At 36.3% G+C, this 21193-nt stretch overlaps 1 protein-coding gene and 1 pseudogene across 1 annotated transcript; one reads left to right on the top strand and one right to left on the bottom strand.

The window, feature by feature from the left end:
• The first annotated feature begins 239 nt into the window (after nucleotides 1–239).
• LOC140833891 (BI1-like protein) lies at nucleotides 240–2358 on the top strand. The gene is made up of 4 exons (XM_073198382.1): nucleotides 240–599; nucleotides 1447–1560; nucleotides 1689–1846; nucleotides 1938–2358. Exons 1-4 carry the CDS (start codon nucleotides 329–331, stop codon nucleotides 2142–2144), a joined length of 750 nt encoding a protein of 249 aa, XP_073054483.1. The 5' UTR covers nucleotides 240–328; the 3' UTR covers nucleotides 2145–2358.
• A 4176-nt stretch (nucleotides 2359–6534) lies between these two features.
• On the bottom strand, nucleotides 6535–13590 carry LOC140835392 (uncharacterized; annotated as a pseudogene).
• Nucleotides 13591–21193: the final 7603 nt, after the last annotated feature.

The raw sequence follows: 21193 nt of genomic DNA, 5'->3' as shown, positions 1-21193 counted from the left end.
AGGGCAATTGAGTATTTTCCTTTTCATTAGGGAGTTAACACAAAATATATTTGTAGTGGGGGACTGAATGCAAAGTTCAGATTGGTTAGAGGAATTTTTGGACCATTTTTCGATAATATAATTATTTGATAAATTATTTTATATATAAAAAAAGAATTAATCAGTTCAAAAACTGGTTGGTACGGTACGAGTTTGTGGTGAAGTCCATGTGAAGAAATGGTTAAATATCTGGTGAAAGCTGAAAAAATATAATAAAAATAATATCAGTAGAAAGATCGAAAGGGAGGCGAAACCGAAACGTCGTCGCATCGAACGATCGATCTTGAAGATGTACGGCTACGCAGGCGTGAGCAGCGGCGACATCGAGATGAAGGGCGGAAGCATTGACCTGGAATCCGGCGAGATGCTGTATCCTGGCATCGGGTATGGCGAGAATCAGCTGCGATGGGGATTCATACGCAAAGTCTACGGTATCTTGGCGGCGCAGCTCCTCCTCACCACTGCCGTATCCGCCGTCACCGTTCTATACGCGCCGATCAATGATCTTCTCCGTGGAAATTCCGCCTTACTGCTTTTTCTCCTCTTCACCCCCTTCGTCTGTGAGTATTTCATTCATAAGACCTTCTTATTACTCTTCGATTTGATTTCGCGCGCGTAGATTTCTATTGTGTTGTTTTCCATATATGTATTGTAATTATTATTAGGGGTTGGTTGATTCATATACTTTTCTGGGTCAATTCCGGCTTTTATCCCTTGTTTTCCGATCTATCTTTCAATTGTGACCGGATTAATTATCCCCTTAGTTACACTTCTCAATCTCCCCTCCACCCCTGTCGTATGTGAGCATTTAATTGCCGAGTCAATTTTTTGTTTTCTTTCCGAATTTTTTTGATAGATTCTCTTTCTAGTGGTATATGCACAAGCATTCCATAGACACATAATCTGTGAGATACATTTAGAAGGGTTGGTGTATAGTGTATTGCACTCTGGGTTTCGTGCTATGTTTTATCTGTATTTCAGAACAATGAACATATTTCAGAACATTTGATATTGGTTAATTTGAAAAAACTTCAGGACATACACCATTGGAGCAAGTTATCTGGCATTGGTGTATTGATTAAGCTTATGATTCATTTTTGTTGTTTTGAGGTCACTCCGCTAGAAAGATCTGTAATGGGGTTTGATTTGAAACTATGGATGGGCATGATTTGTTCTTTTTCTTGTTTTTAAGGTTTCGATTAACCTATCAATGGATAAAAATGAAGGATAGATGGTTAATCAATGTTATGTGAAGAATGAGAAATGAATTATCGGTCTGCCTTTAGTTCCTCACAACATGAAATTAATCTCAGTTTTAGTAGTTCTTTGCATACATGGAGCATAACTTTAAACTTTTTTTTTCTTTACACCATTGTATTTTTTATAACTAATTCAAATATTGAACAGTGTTGTGGCCCTTGTTCGTGTATCAACAAAAACACCCATTGAACTTCATTTTCCTTGGGCTTTTCACTGCTTCCTTGAGTGTTACAGTTGGCGTTAGCTGTGCCAATACAGAAGGTTAGTAGTTATCAAATATAGGTTTCAAGTGAGACTTTATTGGATGTTTGCTTATCTTGCTAGCCTACCTTGTATTTAACTCTATTACAATCGGAAAGCTGTGCTTCAATTTCTATTTCAATTTACAGGAAGAATAGTGCTTGAGGCTTTAATCTTGACATCAGCAGTAGTTTCAGCTCTGACCGGATACACTTTCTGGGCTTCAAAGAAGGGCAAGGACTTCAGCTTTATGGGACCAATCTTGTTTACTAGCCTTTTTGTCTTGATTTTGACTGGTTTCATTCAGGTTGAGCTCTCCCTCCCTTGACCATTTCTTGTGTTGGTTAATTTGTTGCAACTCATTATCTGATGTACAATGTCTCTTGTTGGGCATGCAGATGTTCTTCCCATTTGGATCAACCTCATTTGCCATCTACAGTGCAATGGGTGCCATAATTTTCTCAGGATACATAGTTTACGATACTTACAATTTGATCAAACGCTTCACATATGATGAATATATCTGGGCATCTGTCACCCTTTATCTGGACGTCCTCAACTTGTTCCTTACCATTCTGCGGATGCTAAGGCAGGGAGACAACTAAGGCTACAACGAATTATCTTGTGCTTAGTGGTTTTTGTTTGCAAATCAATTATGTTTTGTTTATCTACGGATTAGTGAGAGATTTGCATGGAAGTTGTATATCTCCCTTTGTTTGTTGTTTGTTATGCTACTCTACTACCTATAATAAAATCAAATGTTATGAACGCAAAAAAGAGAAATTGGCTAAATAAAGACTTCACTCATTTGTATGTTAATTAGATTCATGTGTAACGCGTTACTTGGGGTGTAATTTTATGTTCCACAGTTCTGACTTGCAAGTTAGACGCAAATATAACTGCATAAATGAAAGAAATCTCCAATTCTTCTTGGTGTGTGTCATTTTTAAGAATACTATATCTAGAGATTCGATGTTATTTTCCATTAAACTGGTGAAATATCCAAATGCATAAAATGGGGTGACTATCATATTTGTCATGATTCGATCGTTCTTTCAAGTAGGGACAATTATTGCAATCAACAATCTCTCTCTTAATAATTGCATTCTTTGCAATCAATGAGAATCGAACCCATGACCTTGACTCTGATATTAATTGTAAGACTAAGCGTTTGTCGCTTTATCAAAAGTTATAGCTGGTGGTAATAGTACAACTCAAATCTTGTAAACCGCACAACGGCTCAAACACCACGTTCCGGTCGCTCTACCAAATAGAGACAATTATTACACTCAACAGAAAGCTATAGCATGAATTATATTTGTCTTACATTTTGCAAATTAAACTTTACTTCCTGGAAATGTTCATGAACGTTCATTTCTTAATACTTGATACGTGCTAGATTATCTTTTACGAAAATTTTCAATTAGATAATTTTACAATAATTTGAGATATAAAACTTTATATTATCCATACATTTCAAATTAATATCAACATATTGTTGATCTTTTATTATTTCATGAATCAAACTCTACTTAAATTGAACATTATACGTTAACTTTACATCCACTATACTCCTCATTATTTAGAAGATGAGGCAAGAAAGACAGAAACTTGTCCCAGGCCTCAACTTTGATATTCGCAGGGCAACTTTATCTGTTAAAACCACGAATTATAGCTCCGTTGTCAACCAAGCATTGCCTGTGGAGGCAAAGATCCAAGTGTTGCTCAAGAAAGAAGAAGGTGGGAGAAACAATGGGACTACTAACTCCATGGAAACAAGTAGCCAGAAAAGAAATCATGGAAAAGAGACATAACTGGAACCACATGAGGAACCCTCAAGCAAAAAGCTTCGAGAAAACCCAGAAGTCAACTATCACGAGAAATGAGGATAATGCGGTAACCCCAACAGTAACGAAGAAAAATGTTGGAAGAACATGAGAAATGTGTGGTTTACAAAAGTGACCAGCATCTGTCCGAACAAGAACAAATCCCCACTCGCACGTAAGACCAAAATTCCAGCGTATTGAAAAGGAACATGACGTTAACCCCGCAGCAGAACAGTGATAAACGAGACACCTAAGGCTAGCATAACTTCTATCTAGCTTGTACAAACTAAGTAAGATGCTCTTACCGATTAATAAAGATCTTATTAAATATGCATCGTAATATTATTATGAAAGAAGGTGATGAGAAAGAAATAAACCCAAAGATTCAGGATTTCCTATCACGTAAGGGAATCTGAGGACCATATTCCATTAAAGCAAGGAGATTATAACACCTCAAAAATTTTGAGATGTTTTATCAAAAATTTAATTAATGAATTTAAATAAATAATAAAAAATAAATCAATAAAAAATTTATTCTAGCACAAATTTGACACATATAAATAACTTTCTACATATTAATCTACTTAATGTCTAAAAGATTTAGAATGAAAAAAAATACATCTAAATAATATTAATAAGTTAATTTTATTATTCTACAAATAAAATTTAAATTAAACATTACAAACATATAAAATATGCTAATAATACAACTTAAATAAATAAAAACAATATATAATAAAAAAATTAAATAAAACTTAAAAAATATTAACTAATTAAAATTGTCTATTAATAATAAAATTTGTGTCATTATTTTAATAGAGAAACCAACTCACCAAGATAATCTAACACTTGACTACGGGTAGATAACTCACTCTCATTTATTCTCTACTATAAATAGGCCTCATATGATGTATTTCATCACAAAAATATTTCATGGCTTTTAGAGAGAAAATAACGAGAGCAAAAATAGTGAAAAATAGAGAAAAATCATCCCCAACAATTCTTAAAAATTTACACATCATTTTTCCACCCAGAAACACTTTGGAGAAGATGTATCAAGATCATCAACCAAAATTTCGAAAATCGATTGAAACTGTGCAAAAGATTTCTGAAAATTTTCCATAAAAATCAATCCAGGTTACTTGATTATGCTCCTTATTTCTCCTTCTTCTTAGACGAATTTTCCTTCGGTTTTAAAATAAAAGTTGTTCAAAGTATTTCTTAGTTCACAAACATATCTGCCAATCATCCAGACAGGAAACTGAAGTACTTTTTTGTCGTCCAAAACAAGCTTGACAACCATTATAATTTTTTCATAGTTTATGTACTAGAGTCTGTTAGACAACTCGACTTCGGCCCAAAAAGTGAGTCCAATTAATATGTTTAAAATATGATATATAGTTTATCTGAACAATATGACTTCGATTTGGAAATATGAGCTCAATTTGGCTCGTAAATGATCAATTGTACGTTGATAAAATTGCTACATCAAATTTTGGTGGGACCACTATTCAGAGTCCTAACAATCTCAGTATGTCACTTGATAAAACATTTTCATAATGAAGTGTTATTACTGATACATGTCATCTCATATTGAAATATTGCACTGATAAATTCTCTTTTCATGTGTAAATACATATGCCTGATTTTATTACTTCGCTAAGTTCCCAAAAACTTTAACATCTATTTTCTTTCTATTTATTATAATTTCATGATATAAGATATCGGGACTCTGAATAAGATTATAACTGAGATTGAAATTGTTGGCTTAACGAGACTTTGACTAATCTATTGAATTCATAATTTTTTATATTATGTAAATTAAATGCTTGTACATGCTTCCGCTTCTGTTAATTATAATATTAAATTTTGAGGGCCTCTCGAGTTATCACCTAAGTTGATGTGAATCTAGCCAGCCACTATGCATTCTAAGAACCAATCCCGAGAGGACGCTTGAAGATATTGAATATTGCCCTTCATCCAACCAATGAAAGCTTGGAAACAAGGCTCGAAGGGTTCGGGTTGCATCACAATCAAGTAGAGGATGGCCGAGGCTACACGGACGTGTACACGGACCTGTACACGGGGTCCGTGTCCATCACAATGGAGAATGAAGAAAGCCGAGTGTACACGGACCCTGACCCAGGGGCCTACACGGGGTCCGTGTCCTTTACGAATTGGAGAGAATATTTTTCTTAAATTAGAGTTTTAATTATTTTGGTTAGAGTTTTAATTATTTTGGAAAGCAGATTTGATATATTTAAATATGCAATTTTTCATAGATAGGGTTTGTTGCCTATATATAAGCTAGACTACCATGTAAACAATTCAACTTTTGTTCATTATTGATTTGATATCAAATTTGTAAGATTTTTTTCTCTCAACCAAAAAGCGAAAGCTTTTATACACTTCGGTGTTTTCAAAATCAAACTTATCAAAAGATTTATCTTTTGTGGCGTTTGTCAATCGAATATCACGAGGGTTGCCAAGGACGGGTTCTTTGGAGGTTATCTTGAACGCGATTGTTTCTTTCGTTGATTAATTATTGCTAGACCGCGTGATCTAGAGGCGATTATCACACCTATCACATTACTTGTTTCAAAGATCGGGACAAAACAAAGATCTCGTGGGCGGGATCGCGTCATAAGTTCTTGTACTATCAACCACAATCCATCAACAAGCATATACGATGACCAAAATAAAAAAATAATCAAAATCTAAGGCATAATTTGTTGTGATAAACCATTGATTATTTTCATATCCTCATTTCATTTAGTGTTTCACCTGAGTTCTACAACAATTAGAGTTATACACCCTTCTCTTATCCATATAATTCAATTTGATATCCCATATTATACATCATATATTATTTAATCCAATAAACCAAACAATTTCCATCGATAAAACTAGGAGCAAGTCCACAACAGGTAATATTGCCATTACCTAAAAGCAGAACTCGAAACTCTGAAACACTAACTTTGGGCTAACTCAATTTTTTTCTTAAAAAAAAAATTATTTCACTAATAATTCTAACAAATTTGGTATACTCTCGCACTCACTTCTAGCATCAAATAAATCACAAAAACGCATGGGAAAAATTCAAGTCCTACATTAGGTGCGACACAGTATCTAGAAAAAGAGTTAGTTACTGGTAATCCAACTGGTAGAGATCACAGTACAACATATTTATTTACAGATGGCTTTTTGGCGAACAGTTTATACATCTCAAGGTCTCACACGATGGGTTATCTTTTTCTCGACCAAGTTGTTTCAAAGTTCTCTGGTGCACGATCATTCAATTAAATTTAGATATAGGCAAGGCTTAGCTTGGATACATAAAGGTTTGGAAAAATCATAAAAATACTGATATAACGTTAATATGATCAATGCAAGTATATGGTGGCGGAAGTGCACCTAAGATTCAAGTTTTGCAAGCCGAGACACTCTCTCTATTTCCTTAATTATTAGTTCCTTTTCCTCTTCAAAATGGTCATCTTCGGCACCTGCATTAACACCAACACATTTAGCAGGTAAATGATGCATAGATGATAGTTAATGTGGAGGCGGTTTTCCTGTTTATAAGAGAATCTGACTTAAGTCTCTGTACATAGTCTTGATTTGTAGCAGTTATTCCGCAAGTTCAAACGTTTGACTGATTTATGTGTACCTTTTCCAACAGCGAGATTGTGGAGCAGCTCTAACAGCCTTTCATGGTTTTTCGCGAGAATAACTTTAATATCTCGTGGTTTGTTTGGGTTAGCTACAAAAACCTGCAGATGGAATAAGAAGATCAAGCGAAAAATTCATATATACAGAGGTTTTTCCAGGTTAGATACAAAAACAGGAAAAGCCTCTCAATGAACTCTCTCTCTAGAGTCTCGACTCTCGACCTAGACAGATGAAAATTGTTATGCTGCCAAGTATTAAACTCATTATACAAGATTCAGAGTTATAACTTAAAAGTCTGCTGAATGAATCTGAGTTTCAATTCAGATGCATTAAGTTTAAGGAATCCAAAAGCCAGAATTTACAAAGAAAACCAAGTACTTGAGAAAATTGCTGGTGAGAAAATATAATATGCTTATTACCTTGAAAACATGAAAGGCAGATATTTGGATGTTTTTGCTTGAATCCTGTACAGAATTTCAGCAGAAGAATATTATATGTGGTCTCTTTTCCACAATAGCATTTGTCTCTAACCTCTGAGGCATGTAATCAAAGATTCACTAGCATGGGAGCGTTCTAACTTGGTATGCAATTTTCATGCATCAAACCTAAAATTTTAATAGGACGACCGGACATTGCATAAAACGACTGTAAAGAATTAGAAACTAAATAAACACACTTTCGAATATATTTTCTTCCTTTCTATTGTTTGTAGTCAGGAGTAGAAAATGAATCAAGTTCAAATTATGACCTTTTTGAACTGGCACAAATATTATTTGATTTGTTTTCGAAATTATTGAACATTATCATCAAACTTGTATCAAAATTATTTTCTTCGAGAGGTTATTGGCTTTAATGTCTTTTTAATAGCTTATAAATGCATTTAATATTAGTTGAGCTCATGAATTCAAGCTGTGCTTCGAATTTGTGTTTGCCAAAATTCAAACATTAACTTCAAATCAAAAGAATCGAACTTGAATTCAAATTCTACGCCAAGCCAAAAACGAACTTAAAATAGTTCAATTTTAGATCTGTGAGCCAACCAAAAAAATTTAATCTCGAGTTTGAATTCAACAAAAGGGGTAATACTAAACCCCACTCGATTTGTACCCCTATTTGCGGCTAGACTTTACATTAATACATAACAACAAACAATTCAAAGTAACTGCCAGAAGGCTCGAAATATCCCCACGGTGGTCAAAGGTCTGTGATGATTTATGTCTGCTCACTATCTAGAAATATTTCAAAGAAATAATAATAATATTTATTATTATTTGCTCACGCACTTGAGGGTAGAGTCCTGCCAAAAGTAGTAACGCGGGAAAACATATTCAGCAAAGCAAATATCATAGTTTCTTTATGGAACTAAAGTTCTTAATAATTTTCCATATAATTACAAAATCTTACTATCATCTGGCATCAGGAAGGATAACTATGAATTACCTTCAACAAGGTCATCATGACTTTTAAATGGCGAACCTCGGCAATGTATCTCTTCATTATTTGAGAATTTGGAGATTCCAAAAGAAATTCGGACAGAAGCTAAAGTCCATTGCAATTACAATGTCAATACAAGCAACAGCCAGAAGAAGAAACATGAGCTGATATAAGCAGTTAAGTACTAACCTTCAAAGATTGCCTTCTAGTCACATAGTTAGCCGATGTCAAGAGCTTTTCATATTGCTCAAAAAACTGAAGATATGAGTTTCATTATGTTATTAAGATGTGTCAAAAACAAGTATCAAGATACACGTGCACACAATACATGATTTTGACTATAACATAATATAGGTCAGATTAAACTTCTTCAACCTTGAAGGAATTCAATAACTAAATTCTCTCGCAAACTACTCCAAATAAAATAAGGAAAGAGATGGAGAAACCTCGTTGTAGTGAGTAGTCAGATACTCAGAAAATGCAGATGCATGTTTAGTGAGCAGATCCTGGCAAGTTTACTTCTATATTCAATGTAAAAAATAGAATAAAAATAGTTTAAATAGATGAAGTATATCTGGAAAATATATAAAAGATATGTGACCTTGAATGTAGAAAATGCATCAGAACTAACATCAAAATTAGGTAACTCAACAAACTTGAAGAACAACTCAAAGCTGGGAGACTCCAATATGTATCTGAAATAAGATTTGTGGTTTTCTTTTTGTGAAAACTCTGCAATATAAAACAGGACCTTGTATACTTTCCTTTTTTTTCACTTTTTGAGAAACATTAAATTGGAAGCTTTTAGGACAAAAGGAAAAATTAAAAGTACACGTCTTACTTTGCAAGTGTTGGAAACTTGATGCATTCCCTTAGCATATTCCCACAGTTCAGAGCAATTTCCTTGTTGTCATAGCTGATATCCAAATCAAATACATAGGTCTCATTAGTCAAGACAACATTATTGAATAACACGGTTGCGTAAAACTTCATTTACCAAATCAAGATACTCATAAAAAGGGCTATTAAAAGACAAGTTGAGGAGCTGTTTTCTGAATATCGAGGATCTCACCAAACAACGAGGAATTCAAGCAGTTCCAAATGATTCTCCATGTATTGTACACAACAATGTGTTGAATCAACCTTTTGTTTAAGCAATATAGACCAACAGTGGACTAAAAATTTCATCGTCTGAGATATCAAACAATTTGATAAGTATGGAAACATAAAATACATTTACAACCTTTTATAAGATTGTTCGTTATTACTTTATACGCTTACTTCCCATCCAGAATTGGTAACTTGTGGAACAGAAGAGAAATAATATCTTCATCATAGATTTCAACTGTGAGTTGAAGGACTTGATCTGCACTTGGTTCGATTTCTCCATCTCCTGACAACATAGTTTTCATTGCAGTCGTGTTCTTCTCAACTTCCTCCAAAGCCTACAGCAAAGTGAAAATAAAAAGAAAAATAAAAAAAGTAATCCTGTATAACATATGAACCACATAAACAACGAAATTCTGTAGAATCCTTATGAGCAGGATGCTGGACGCCAAGACCCAGATCTAGATATGCATAAAAAAGCCAAAAATTATAATGATAGCTGATTGTTTTCCATTTCCATTCACTTTCGCATTCTAGATTCATCCACTTGATAATTTGCTCATCAGTAAAAAATTTACAGCACCATCTTTCCTAAGCTAAGAGCCACTCAAAGCGAACAACACCAAACTACATTCAATTTGCAAAGGCGGGTCCTTTGTCTATTTCAATTAAGAAAACGAATCTAAAATAATTTCGCATCACAACACTATAAACTCCCCTCCCCCCAAACAAAATACATTTTTGATAGAATTAAACAGTTCAATTATTCCACCACAATCCTTAAAATATACAGAAAGATTCCACCTTTTCCAGGGCTTTGACCTCAGCCACAGTTTTGGAGTCGAGTGCCATTAAACTATCCTTGATCGCCTTTGATAATTCCTGAGGGGTTTTAGGCCTCGATTGCTTGAAAAATGAGAATGACAATTGCCTTCAGCTTGAAGTTACGGACTTTACTGATGATTAAGAGCTGGAATTTGATTGAAATTCTAGCGATCGGTTTGAATTCTCAGGCACTTTATGTGGGATTTGGGAACAAGGGACTTTTCGCGTTTGGGTTTTTGATTGATTCGATCGATGATTGCTGAAGTTGTACGGATTTCGCCTGTTCCTACAAAATAGCATGAAACACTGCCTAATTAGTCTAATGGAGAATTTTTCTTCAGTTCCTGTTTGACCCTATTCTTTCTCTCAACTCTCTTCTAAATTTGATTCCCCATTTTACCCCTTTAGCTATATATTTAAATAATTGATTTTTCTTAAATAATGGCCCATCATGCTTCCGTAAAATAAACTAAATCTCATACCTTTTTGACCGGAGTACCACCGGGTTATATCCACCGTATTTTACAGACTGCTCCTCACAGCCCAACCACGCGATCGCAACCGATGGTTACAGACGCAGATTCCTTCAGCAGTACTTGGCACAACTCTAATTCGTTTCCTACCTTAGAGTGTACAGTATAAGATAAAATTTTAAAATAATACATGAGAGGGGCTAGAGCAAAGATCTCTTTTATTCAAACACAATCATTTATTTATTACATAGTAACCTCCTGTAGAGGAGGAGAAACTTGTTTAGCTACTAATAGTAGCTGAACTTACTACACTCATAAACTTGAAAGAGAAATATTACAACCTTTATTATGAAAGAAATGAGGAAAATGTTCGATGATCTTCACTTCCTTCTTCTGCCTTATTTATAGAAGGCTCCTTCGGATTTGAAACTCGGACTTCAAATCTTTGATAAGCCTTTACAGCTTGCATATGGACCCTTCGGTGGTTGAGTGGTCCTTTTAAGATGGTCCCTCCATCTTTCTTGATTTGTCTTCTTCTAGATTATTAATCTAGAAACAGTCATTTTTTGCAATTTTATCTGTCTGCATAAATAGTTTATATGCACTTGGATCAGATCAGCTTGTATTTCTTTTCCTGTTTCTTTGAGCTTCTTATGATATTCTTTGAAATTTTTCAGCTCTTTTCTTGTTCCCTTAATCCTTTTCCTGGAAACTCTGAGATATGCAAAATACATTTTGTTTCCAAGTGTGGTTTAAGTCTGGTGTGAGTTACTGGTTCCCATTTGGTCTTATTTATAGATTTATTTGGGTCCAGTTTCTCGTCTTTTTATTAGATTTTCCTTATCTTTAAAGATAAGGCATCCAATGTCCTTTGTCATTTTCCACCGATTATTGGTGGTCCTTGAATTCCACTTACATGATTTTTCACATGGTGGTCCTTCTTTTCTTGGTGGGATGCTCACATGTTCCTTTTAACTTTGTCGAGGAATTTTTGGCTTTCGGTTTCCTCGAGGAAAACGTGAATGTGGTCCATCCCCACTTGTACTGGTATCGGTAAAGTGTTTCCGATCAGATCTCGGTTTGAATCCTTTACCAAATTCCGGTTCCTTCTGGTTTTGGCATTCTGGACAGATGTTTTCAGACCATCTTCCTACATGTGCCATATTACAGAATTTTCGGCGAGTCTTTTTACTAGCCGGCAGCTTGCTGTTCCACAAAAGATTTCTTTTTTTCTCAAATAGATCTTCTGCAAAACTTGTAGTTTTTCCTGTCATGGTATTTAACAGGAATGATCCGTTCACTGAATGATTATAGAATTTGAACGGAAACTTGACCTTGTCCATCTCAGTGAGACAGACCCATAGACCCCAAGCTCTTCTGGTAGACATATCATCCTCAGAAATTGAAGCAACCAGGGGTGTTTCTTCTGTTGGAGGATCCTTGATAAATTTTTGGACATTTGTATCCGGCCTCCTTAGCTTGATAAAATGAAAGGCTTCATGAGAACCCTTTCCTGCTGGTTCTGGTGCTGCACTAAAGAAGTATAGCTCCAAAACATCTCCTCTGGACAAATAATCATTATTCGCCCAAGTTTGTGAACAGCTTCCTGGATCCACTTTGGTAGACCTGAAATTTCTGGAAAGCTGGGTGATGTAGTATAAACTGAGGCAAGAGCCCCGAATTCATACCATGCTTTAACCTCCTTTGGATATGAATTTTGTTTCATCCATACCCTTGGATATTTCCCTGAAACATCAACCCTATTGGTAGCTGGGTTAATGTCAATTCTTGTTTTTAATTTCTCCCAATTCTGTTGGTAAACCTGAAATGGAGAAATTACACCTTCGTTATTACCAACCTTAGCTTTGCCTTTGTCAATACGAGGCCTAAGGTTGATCTCTCCCTCTTCAATCCCCGAGGTGAAGGGTTGACTTGAAGACTCAAGATAAGGATCAGGAGCCTCAATTTTTGTTTCAGCCGACTCATCTGGTGATGATCCCGACTTAACACTTGTGCAAGGGGTATTTGAATCCCCCGCTACAGGTATAGAGTCCTGTACTCGAAAACTCTCCATTTGGGAAACCAGTGGCTTCTCAATGCCTTGGAGGATAGGCCTTTGCATTACAGACCATAACTGAGTATATGCCTGTAAACAACCTGTAATTCGATCAGAGACAATTCTCTTATCAGCTTGTTGTAGCCTTCCCGCAACTTCTGCGTTAACGGCCAACTTGTTAAACTCGGTTTGAAGCATTTCAAGGTGTTCCCTCAAATGCCTCTGCATCTTGATAATAGCATCAATGTCAATGCTGTCCATCTCTTGTTAAAAAATCTGCAAGAATATTTTCATGAGATTTAATTATCACAATATCAAAAATATAATTCTGACATAGTGCTTGACATCGTAATAATCTAGCTTTCTCAGGTTTAGACTCAATTCTATTCCTTAAAAAAGCTTTAACTTGTGTGTTATCAACTTTCAAAGTAAATTTCTTTGCAAGTAGAAATAATGGCCATTTTTCAAAAGCCCTCTTTACTGCATAAAATTCCTTTTCGTTGATATGCCATCTTATGGCTTCTGCATCTGAGAATAACCCACTACAATATCTGCATGGTTGTTCTCCATCTGGGGTGAGCTTAGTAAGAACTGATGCCCACCAATGATCACTGGCATCAGTATATAACACCAGATCATCTTCATCTTGAGGAATAGCCATTTTCGGAAGATTCTTGCAAACCTCCTTTAAATGGATAAGTCCTTTTGTGTGTTCGTCTGTCCATATAAATCTAGCATCTTTTTTCAACAATGGACTGAACACCTTCCTGTGTTTTGCTAGGTTTTTGATAAACATCCTAGCAAAATTAACAACTCCTAAGAAACTTTGAAGTTGCTTCTTGTCTTTGAGACTTTCTGGAAAATTCTGCACCTTTTCAACTATGTGGTCTTGCAGAATTATTTCCGACTCATCGATTTCTATTCCGAGGAATTCAATCTTTCTTGTAGCAATGACTGCTTTCTTTTCAGATAAAACCAGTCCTTCTTTCTTGCAAACATTAGAGAAAATCTCCAAATGTTTAACATGTTCATTCATATCTTTAGATGCTATTAAAACATCATCAATATAAACAAACATAAACTTAAAATAATCTTTAAAAAGATTATCCATTTTCTTTTGAAATATCTGGGGTGAATTAGCCAATCCCATTGGTAACACTTCCCAAATATAATGTCCTTGAGGTGTGGAGAAAGCTGTAAATTTCTTGCTTCCTTCCTCCATCCGAATCTGATAAAATCCGGACTTACAGTCAAATTTAGAGAATATCTTTGCATTGCGTATGCAACTGATTAGATGTTCTCTACTTGGTATAAAATACCCATCAAACTCCAGAATTTTATTAATTTCTTGATAATTAATAACCAATCTGGGTTTTTCTCGTTTTATCTCACCATGATTTCTTACCAGGAAACCTGGACTGCTATATGGTGATATACCTGCCTTAATCAAACCAAGGTCCAAATGTTCCTTGATTATAGTTTGCATATCCCTTTGATCAATGATGTTCATTGGGATGGGTTTGCAACGGACAAATTCATACTCTTTGCCTTCCTTAATCTTAAGGCAAGTCCTGAGTTGATTTCTGTCCCACCATGCCAAGGGATCTTCATTGTAATTTTCTCTGATCCTCTTCTTGACATCTACCAATGATACCTTAGATTCGAACTCTACTTCATTTGTTTGTAGAGTTATCTTAAGGCATTCTATATCTTCTGGTTGGAGTTCTTTATCAGCTCTTAACTGGAGCATTGTTTCTCCAAACCATCTAGAATCCTTCATTTTTGGGTTCAGAAGTTTTCCTGAATCACCACGCTTGCTGCGAAACTGGATTGAAAATTTTCTGTAAAATGCCTCTCGAAGTCTCTGGACTATGATTTTGTGAGCACATAGTGTTGTGAACACTAATCTTCTAGTCTCATTTTCTTGTGTATAGGACTTGAACATTTGTAGGAAATTATTTCCTAACAATATGTCAGCTCCTGTATCATGAAAATAAATTGGTGGTGTTTTTACCTTGTACCAAGGTGTTTGTCCCGCACCGCCAATCATAATTTCAGTCATCTTAATCCTTTTACATAAGATTAAGATTTTTCTGGAAAAATCTCTTCCAGCAATCTTGGGTAACTCTTCTTCCAAATTATTTGGAAAAACTCCTCGTTTTGCTGTACATATTCCAGCACCCGAATCAATATATGCAGCAAATTATTCTGCCTTATATTGTTCATACAACATTCCTACTGGAATGTATATGGAGAATGGACTTGTGGTCATTGAATTTTCCACATTTTATCCTCTGCCATAAACTCCATTCCATACTCTAGACGTTTCCAAGGTTTGTGTTCCTCGAGAAACTCTAGTCCAAGAATCAGTCGATCTGATTCTTTACCTGGAATCCCTTGGATATGGACTTCCAATTCTCCGATATTAATCAGTCCTTGGTAAGTTCCTATCATAGGTTGTTCCAAATAGTATATTGAATTACAAGGAAATTGATTCCTTTGTTTTGTAATATCAAATACTATTTCTACCTCCTTCCAACCTTCTGGGCATCTGAGCTTTCCTATTGTAGAAAAACTTTTCAGCTCCTGTTGGGTTTCTATGACAGGCTTTTTATCCCATCTATAACTTGTAATTCTATCTCCTTGAAAAGATAGTCTTCTTGATTCCAGTCTAAGACTTTGATTCCTCTGTAGAATCGGTTTGTCTTGGATCTGTATATCTGTTTCCTGTATTAAAGGAAACTCGACTCTTTCTGGATAAATTGCCTGAGCAACTTTTCCAAATATCTCAGGGATTTCAATAAACTCATTTCTAATAAACAGTTCAGAATGATGTGTATTAGATAGAGCATATGAAATTTGATAGGTAATAGAGTATGGCCTATTACCTTCTTTCATCAGCCTTTTTTCCTTGAAGTTCTGATGTAATGTCAAGGCTCGGCTGAAATCTCGATCTGCCAAGTTGTAGGCTATCCTTGGATAGATTACTCCTACAATCTTTCTTGCACAGAGATTTCCTGAGATTGTTCCCAGTACTGAATCTTGTAGATTCCCTATTCTTTTATCGCATATAGCAATATCAATTGGTGAATCTATCCCTTCCTTGAAAGTAGCTTTTATCATAATTTGGATTGCTCCAATATGAATCCAGGACATAGTCCTTGCTAATTCTATCTTGAGTTTTTGTAATTTCTCCTTGATTTCTTCGGAAGGAATTAACTGCATCTCCATTCTATTTCCTGTAAGTTCCATCGGGATTGCCATTTCCCTTCTAGAAACTTTATAGATTAGATGATGCTTTCTGTTTCTTAGGCCAAGACTTCCTAAGAACTTTTCTACCTGTCCTGCAGAGAAACCTTGATATCTCTGTAGACTCAGATTTTCTCTCATGATTCTTTGAACCATGTTATGAGATATTGTTGTCTGGCTGAAAAATCCAGATAGATCTTCATGTGTTTCGTGTCGAAACACCTCGTCTTCAGTCAGATTCTGATTCTGTTCCATCAGATTCTTCCTGACTTAAGACTTCTTCTTCTTCATATATACTTTCATCTGAGGCAATGTCCTCAAATCGGTATACTTGAATAAGATCTTGGTAATAAACTGCTTCTTCAATATCCGGGGTAGGATCAAAGCATTTAATATCTCTTTTTTCATTTTCTGGACAGTTGGTCGAGATATGACCTCTTGCTCCACATGTCCAGCAATTACAGTCTTTGAAACTTTCATTGGCCCGAGTATGAGCTCTTCTGAAAGTTTTCTTTGTAGGTGTTCTTCCTGTGCTTCGAGATATACTCGATGCTTGGGATGATATCCTACTCCTTGATGGTCCGCTTCTTTGTCCAGATTTATAAGATCTGGCTTTCTGTCTAAACCATACAGTTCTTGGTTTCCAAGAACTTCTTTCACTTCGTGCATAAGGATGAGTTTTAAAACTTCTCCTTTTATGATTCTGTGGTTTACTTCCAATAATTGTTGGAAGATCATTTTCTTTACAACACAAAGGAGTTCTTTTGTTGATACCCCTTAAGCGTTTGTAATTCTTTTGTAATGCTGCCATGTGACACCATTCTGCCAATTTTCCTTTAAGGAAAGAGGCTCTTCTTGCCAACGTATCTGGATTACCAGGTACATATTCCCTTATTAGCATTTCTCTCCAAGGGCTTGACATTTTTGCGAAGAAAAGCTGCATAGCTTTATCTTCTTCGACTCCTGAAATCCATCTATATTTAGTGAATAACATAATGTATTCATCCACAAAACATATGTCATGTAATTCAAGACTATACAGAGCTTGAGTGTATTTCTTCTTCTTCTCTGTATCTTGACTATTGAAATAGTCTACCCCTATAAAATGGGCTTTAAATAGGGTAGCCATTTTTCCAGCAATCTCACTAAGAGATTCTCCAACTAGGACTGACTCTTTCATGTCTGATGAAGTCATGTCCCAAGCAATTTTCACTGATCCCATAAGACTCATTTCCAAAAGTTTAATGAATTCTTCTTTGTTGAGATCGAGTGTTCCTGCTGCAATTCTCATAGCAGATGTCCAATCATCTATGAGATCTTCTCTGTTTTTGAAGTCTAATACATCAAGGTTAAGCATAACCCCGTAAGGATGTATAGGATCTAAAATAGTTTTCCCATAGGGTGTTTGGTGCAAAGGAATTTGATTTCTCCTTGCCCTTGTCCCTGCTGGGTGTGATCCTCCACCAGTATGGAAATCAGATTGAGATTCTCTCATGTTTACATTCTGAGATCCCACACTTTCCCTGGGTAGTTCTTGAGAAGATGACCAGGTTATAGCAGGTGGTGTTTCACCTACTGCTGTGTTCATCTTTAGATCTACTACTTTGAGATTTGCGAAAGATTCTGCAAGCTCTTGTAGATCCTCTAAACCAATCCTTTCTAAAGTTGTCATCAGATTAGTTTCTTTTCTGAGACAGACTTAATTAGATTGATCATCTTTTCTTCTTCAGTCAAAGGTTTTAAAACCACTCTGGCCTTCCCTTGTTGATGTAACAAAGGTTCAGTACCAAAAGATGGTGGTAACCAACCTCCTGAAGTTCGTCTGCTGGAACTGGGTTGTTGTTCCAGTTTCTGAATTCTTGTTTGAATATCCTTTAAGGTTACAAGAATTTCTTCTTGTTTTTCTAGGACTTTCTCAATTCGTTGAGGTACATAGTAGAGCAAAGTGCCATAACTTTGTACCGTTTTCTGGATCTCTCTAAGATCTGAAGAGAGCTTAGAGGAATCTGGAACTATCTCCAGAAACTTATTATTTTGAATCATAAGTTTACCTGAGATTTTACCTGAGGGTGCAGTAGCTTCCCTTTCTGTTTCTGATATCTAACAATAGTTAGATGTACTTGGTTATATTCCAAAATATTGGAATATTCCTTGTAAATTATTTTCCTTGAACCGAAGTTCGGATTCATAATTTCTTCAAAATTCTCCTTCTCATACAATTAGTTACTAGTAATAATAAATTTTGTGTTTGAAATAAATCAACCTAAAGCTCTGATACCATTTTCGAAAGCGCGGGGATCAATAAAATTAAATATAGAACAAAGGGTAAATTTGGTATTTGAAAAATTTTTCAAAATTTTTTCTCTCTCCAGGGAGCTAGGATCAAGAAGGGTTTGAATTGGGGACTGACTACCAATTCTCCCTTAGTCTAAACGCTAAAATCGCATTTTTTTTTGCTGTATTTGCTTTTTTTTTAAAATTAAATTTATAATTTAATTTTATAAAAGTGCTCATTTATTTCTTATTTAATTAATTAGTAATTCATTATATAATATAAAAAAAATGAAGGAACTAATTTTTAAGAAGGGAATTCATTACTTTTGTGAAAAAAACATTAATTTCGAATTCCCTTCTAGGTTTTCTTCTGCTCCATGAAGAAACACTAATAAGGGTCGGCACCCTACTTCTGTGTACGTTGGAATCGCCTTATATGCCAAAGTTTAAGGTGCTGGTTATGTTAAATTCTTTCTCACGAACAGACGATGGATCCCGATGAGATCGCACACAGACTTTAAGAAATCAGATTGACAGGCATTTCAGAAAATCAGAAGTTAAAAATTGATAACGGATTGATTGTGAAAGGCCTAAAAAGAATGGAATACTGTCTTGTGGCAAAGGTATTTACGTCCAGAATGGTGAATAGAGAAACTTTCCGGCAACACATGCCCAGAATTTTACAAGCGACAAAACGAGTGGAGATAGAAGCCGTGGGTGAGAATCTATTCCTTCTCGAATTTACGAGCAATATTGATAGAAATAGAGCATTAACTGTTGGCCCGTAGCATTTCTTTAAAAATCTTGTGGTCTTTAAAGAAATATGTGGTACTCAACATCCAAGGGAAGTGGTTTTCAAAGAGTTAGGATTCTGGATTCAATGCCATAATATGCCACTGGCTTTCATGACAGTGGATATTATGGAAAAGATTGGTAATATATTGGGCCGGTTAATTGAAATAGATATGGGAGAACGAAATACTATACTTGGACGGTTTGCAAGGATTCTTGTGGAGATGGATATCACGAACCCATTACGAAGTTTTCTGAATGTTGGATCCAGTGTGGGGATGGAGGATTCGGTAATCATTTTGGCATATGAAAAGCTCCCAGACTTTTGTTATGCATGTGGTCGTATAGGCCACTACCATCGGGGATGTGACGATGAGATGGCAGACAAATCAAATCTGAAATTTGGGGCATGGCTCGAGGCTTCCTATCATATTTGGAACCGAAAGGAGAGGGCTACACCGAATGCCCAGCCCCACTCCTCTGAGCAGGCGAAAGAGAATATGTAGTGACCCGTTCCAGAATCACCTACTAATCAAAAACTAAGCATGCAATTAACCTAATCAATTATAATCAGAGATAACAGCGGAAATATGGCCAACAACAATAGTTATACAACCCAAACGAAATCGAAGTCTAGACTAACTCAAAATGAAATATCCAGTACAACCATATCGAATCAAATGGAAAACACTGAAAACTAAACCAACCAGCTACTCAACGTCCTCCTCCTGCTCCTCCTGAGCCATCCAACCTGAGGCCTGCCCCGTGGGAATGGGGTGTCCAAGAATAAACAAAACCGAGGACGTGAGCGATAAGAACGCCCAGTACAAAAGTATGAGTATACAGACCTATATGAAATGCACATGCTATGATCATGATACCAGGGTAGTCAAGAAACAGGAGTCACAAAAGGATCTCAACAATGCTCAGTCTAGAGGCGCCAAGTGGATAGTGCCGCGCGGTCCAACCTCTGGGTCACTGCATCCACTACAAGACAGACGTGGACCTAAAATGTCCCGGACCACCGAAGCCCTCCCGACCCGTCGGCCACTGTGTACTCTCGGTGTCCATGCGTCCACAAGACAGGGCTGAGCGGCCCCAAGATATAGGCTATCTCGAAGGAGATACGGCTCAACATGATATGCAATATGCATCATAACTCGTGACATAATAGCATGCATCATATGACATATAACAATGCAGCAAATACTCATGCAACACATATATGAATGTATACTCAACCAGGATATCTCGGATAGTACTTTCGTACCTCTATCACAGCAAGCCTAGCCTTACTCAACACCGCTAATCAAGTCTAGCACAAGCCTACGCATCAAAAGCATACTCAATCAATACTACCATGCTCGACTAGCAAAACCAGTACTCCCTAGTACTACCAAAGGTTTAGGGTTTACCTTCGTCCGTCGACAGCCCTTTGATGTCGATTGCCTTGAAACTCAGGCGCCGCTACGCTACTACTCCTGGCAGCTCTTGGCTATCGCTCGACCAACAACTAACCCTAGAAACCTTCCAAATCCTCTCAACTATGAGGCAAAACTCAAGAAATTGGCAAGTCAAAATGAGGAAATCCGAGCACTATTTATAGGCCATGTTCGGATCCTCCGAACAACACTTCGGAACGTCCGAACGCTACGTGTCCATTGGCTCTTGACAGCTCATGATCGGATCCTCCGATCATACACTTCGGACCGTCCGAACATGCATGGAAAATGACGTGTCGATCAACACTTGACACCTATGATCGGATTCACCGAACTACACTTCGGATCGTCCGAACTCTTCGGTGCTTCCGAACCCTCTTCGGTCCTTCCGATCATGACCATAGCCAAAATTACACCTTAAACCTTCTTAATCACCATTACTCCGTTAATTACCCAATTTAGAATTCGGGCTACTACATTCTCCCCCCCTTAAAAGATTTCGTCCTC

Source organism: Primulina eburnea, chromosome 6 (genome assembly GCF_022965805.1).
Source record: "Primulina eburnea isolate SZY01 chromosome 6, ASM2296580v1, whole genome shotgun sequence".
Taxonomy (NCBI): domain Eukaryota; kingdom Viridiplantae; phylum Streptophyta; class Magnoliopsida; order Lamiales; family Gesneriaceae; genus Primulina; species Primulina eburnea.
Note: the sequence above shows the minus strand (reverse complement) of the source record. Positions and strands in the feature narration are given on the sequence as shown.

Excerpts from the sequence above, each read along its gene's own strand:
- LOC140833891 (XM_073198382.1), top strand. The coding sequence starts at position 329 with ATGTACGGCTACGCAGGCGTGAGCAGCGGCGACATCGAGATGAAGGGC. Across the intron at positions 600-1,446 it reads CCTCTTCACCCCCTTCGTCT|TGTTGTGGCCCTTGTTCGTG; the intron begins GTGAGTATTTCA and ends AATATTGAACAG. Across the intron at positions 1,847-1,937 it reads TTTTGACTGGTTTCATTCAG|ATGTTCTTCCCATTTGGATC; the intron begins GTTGAGCTCTCC and ends TTGGGCATGCAG.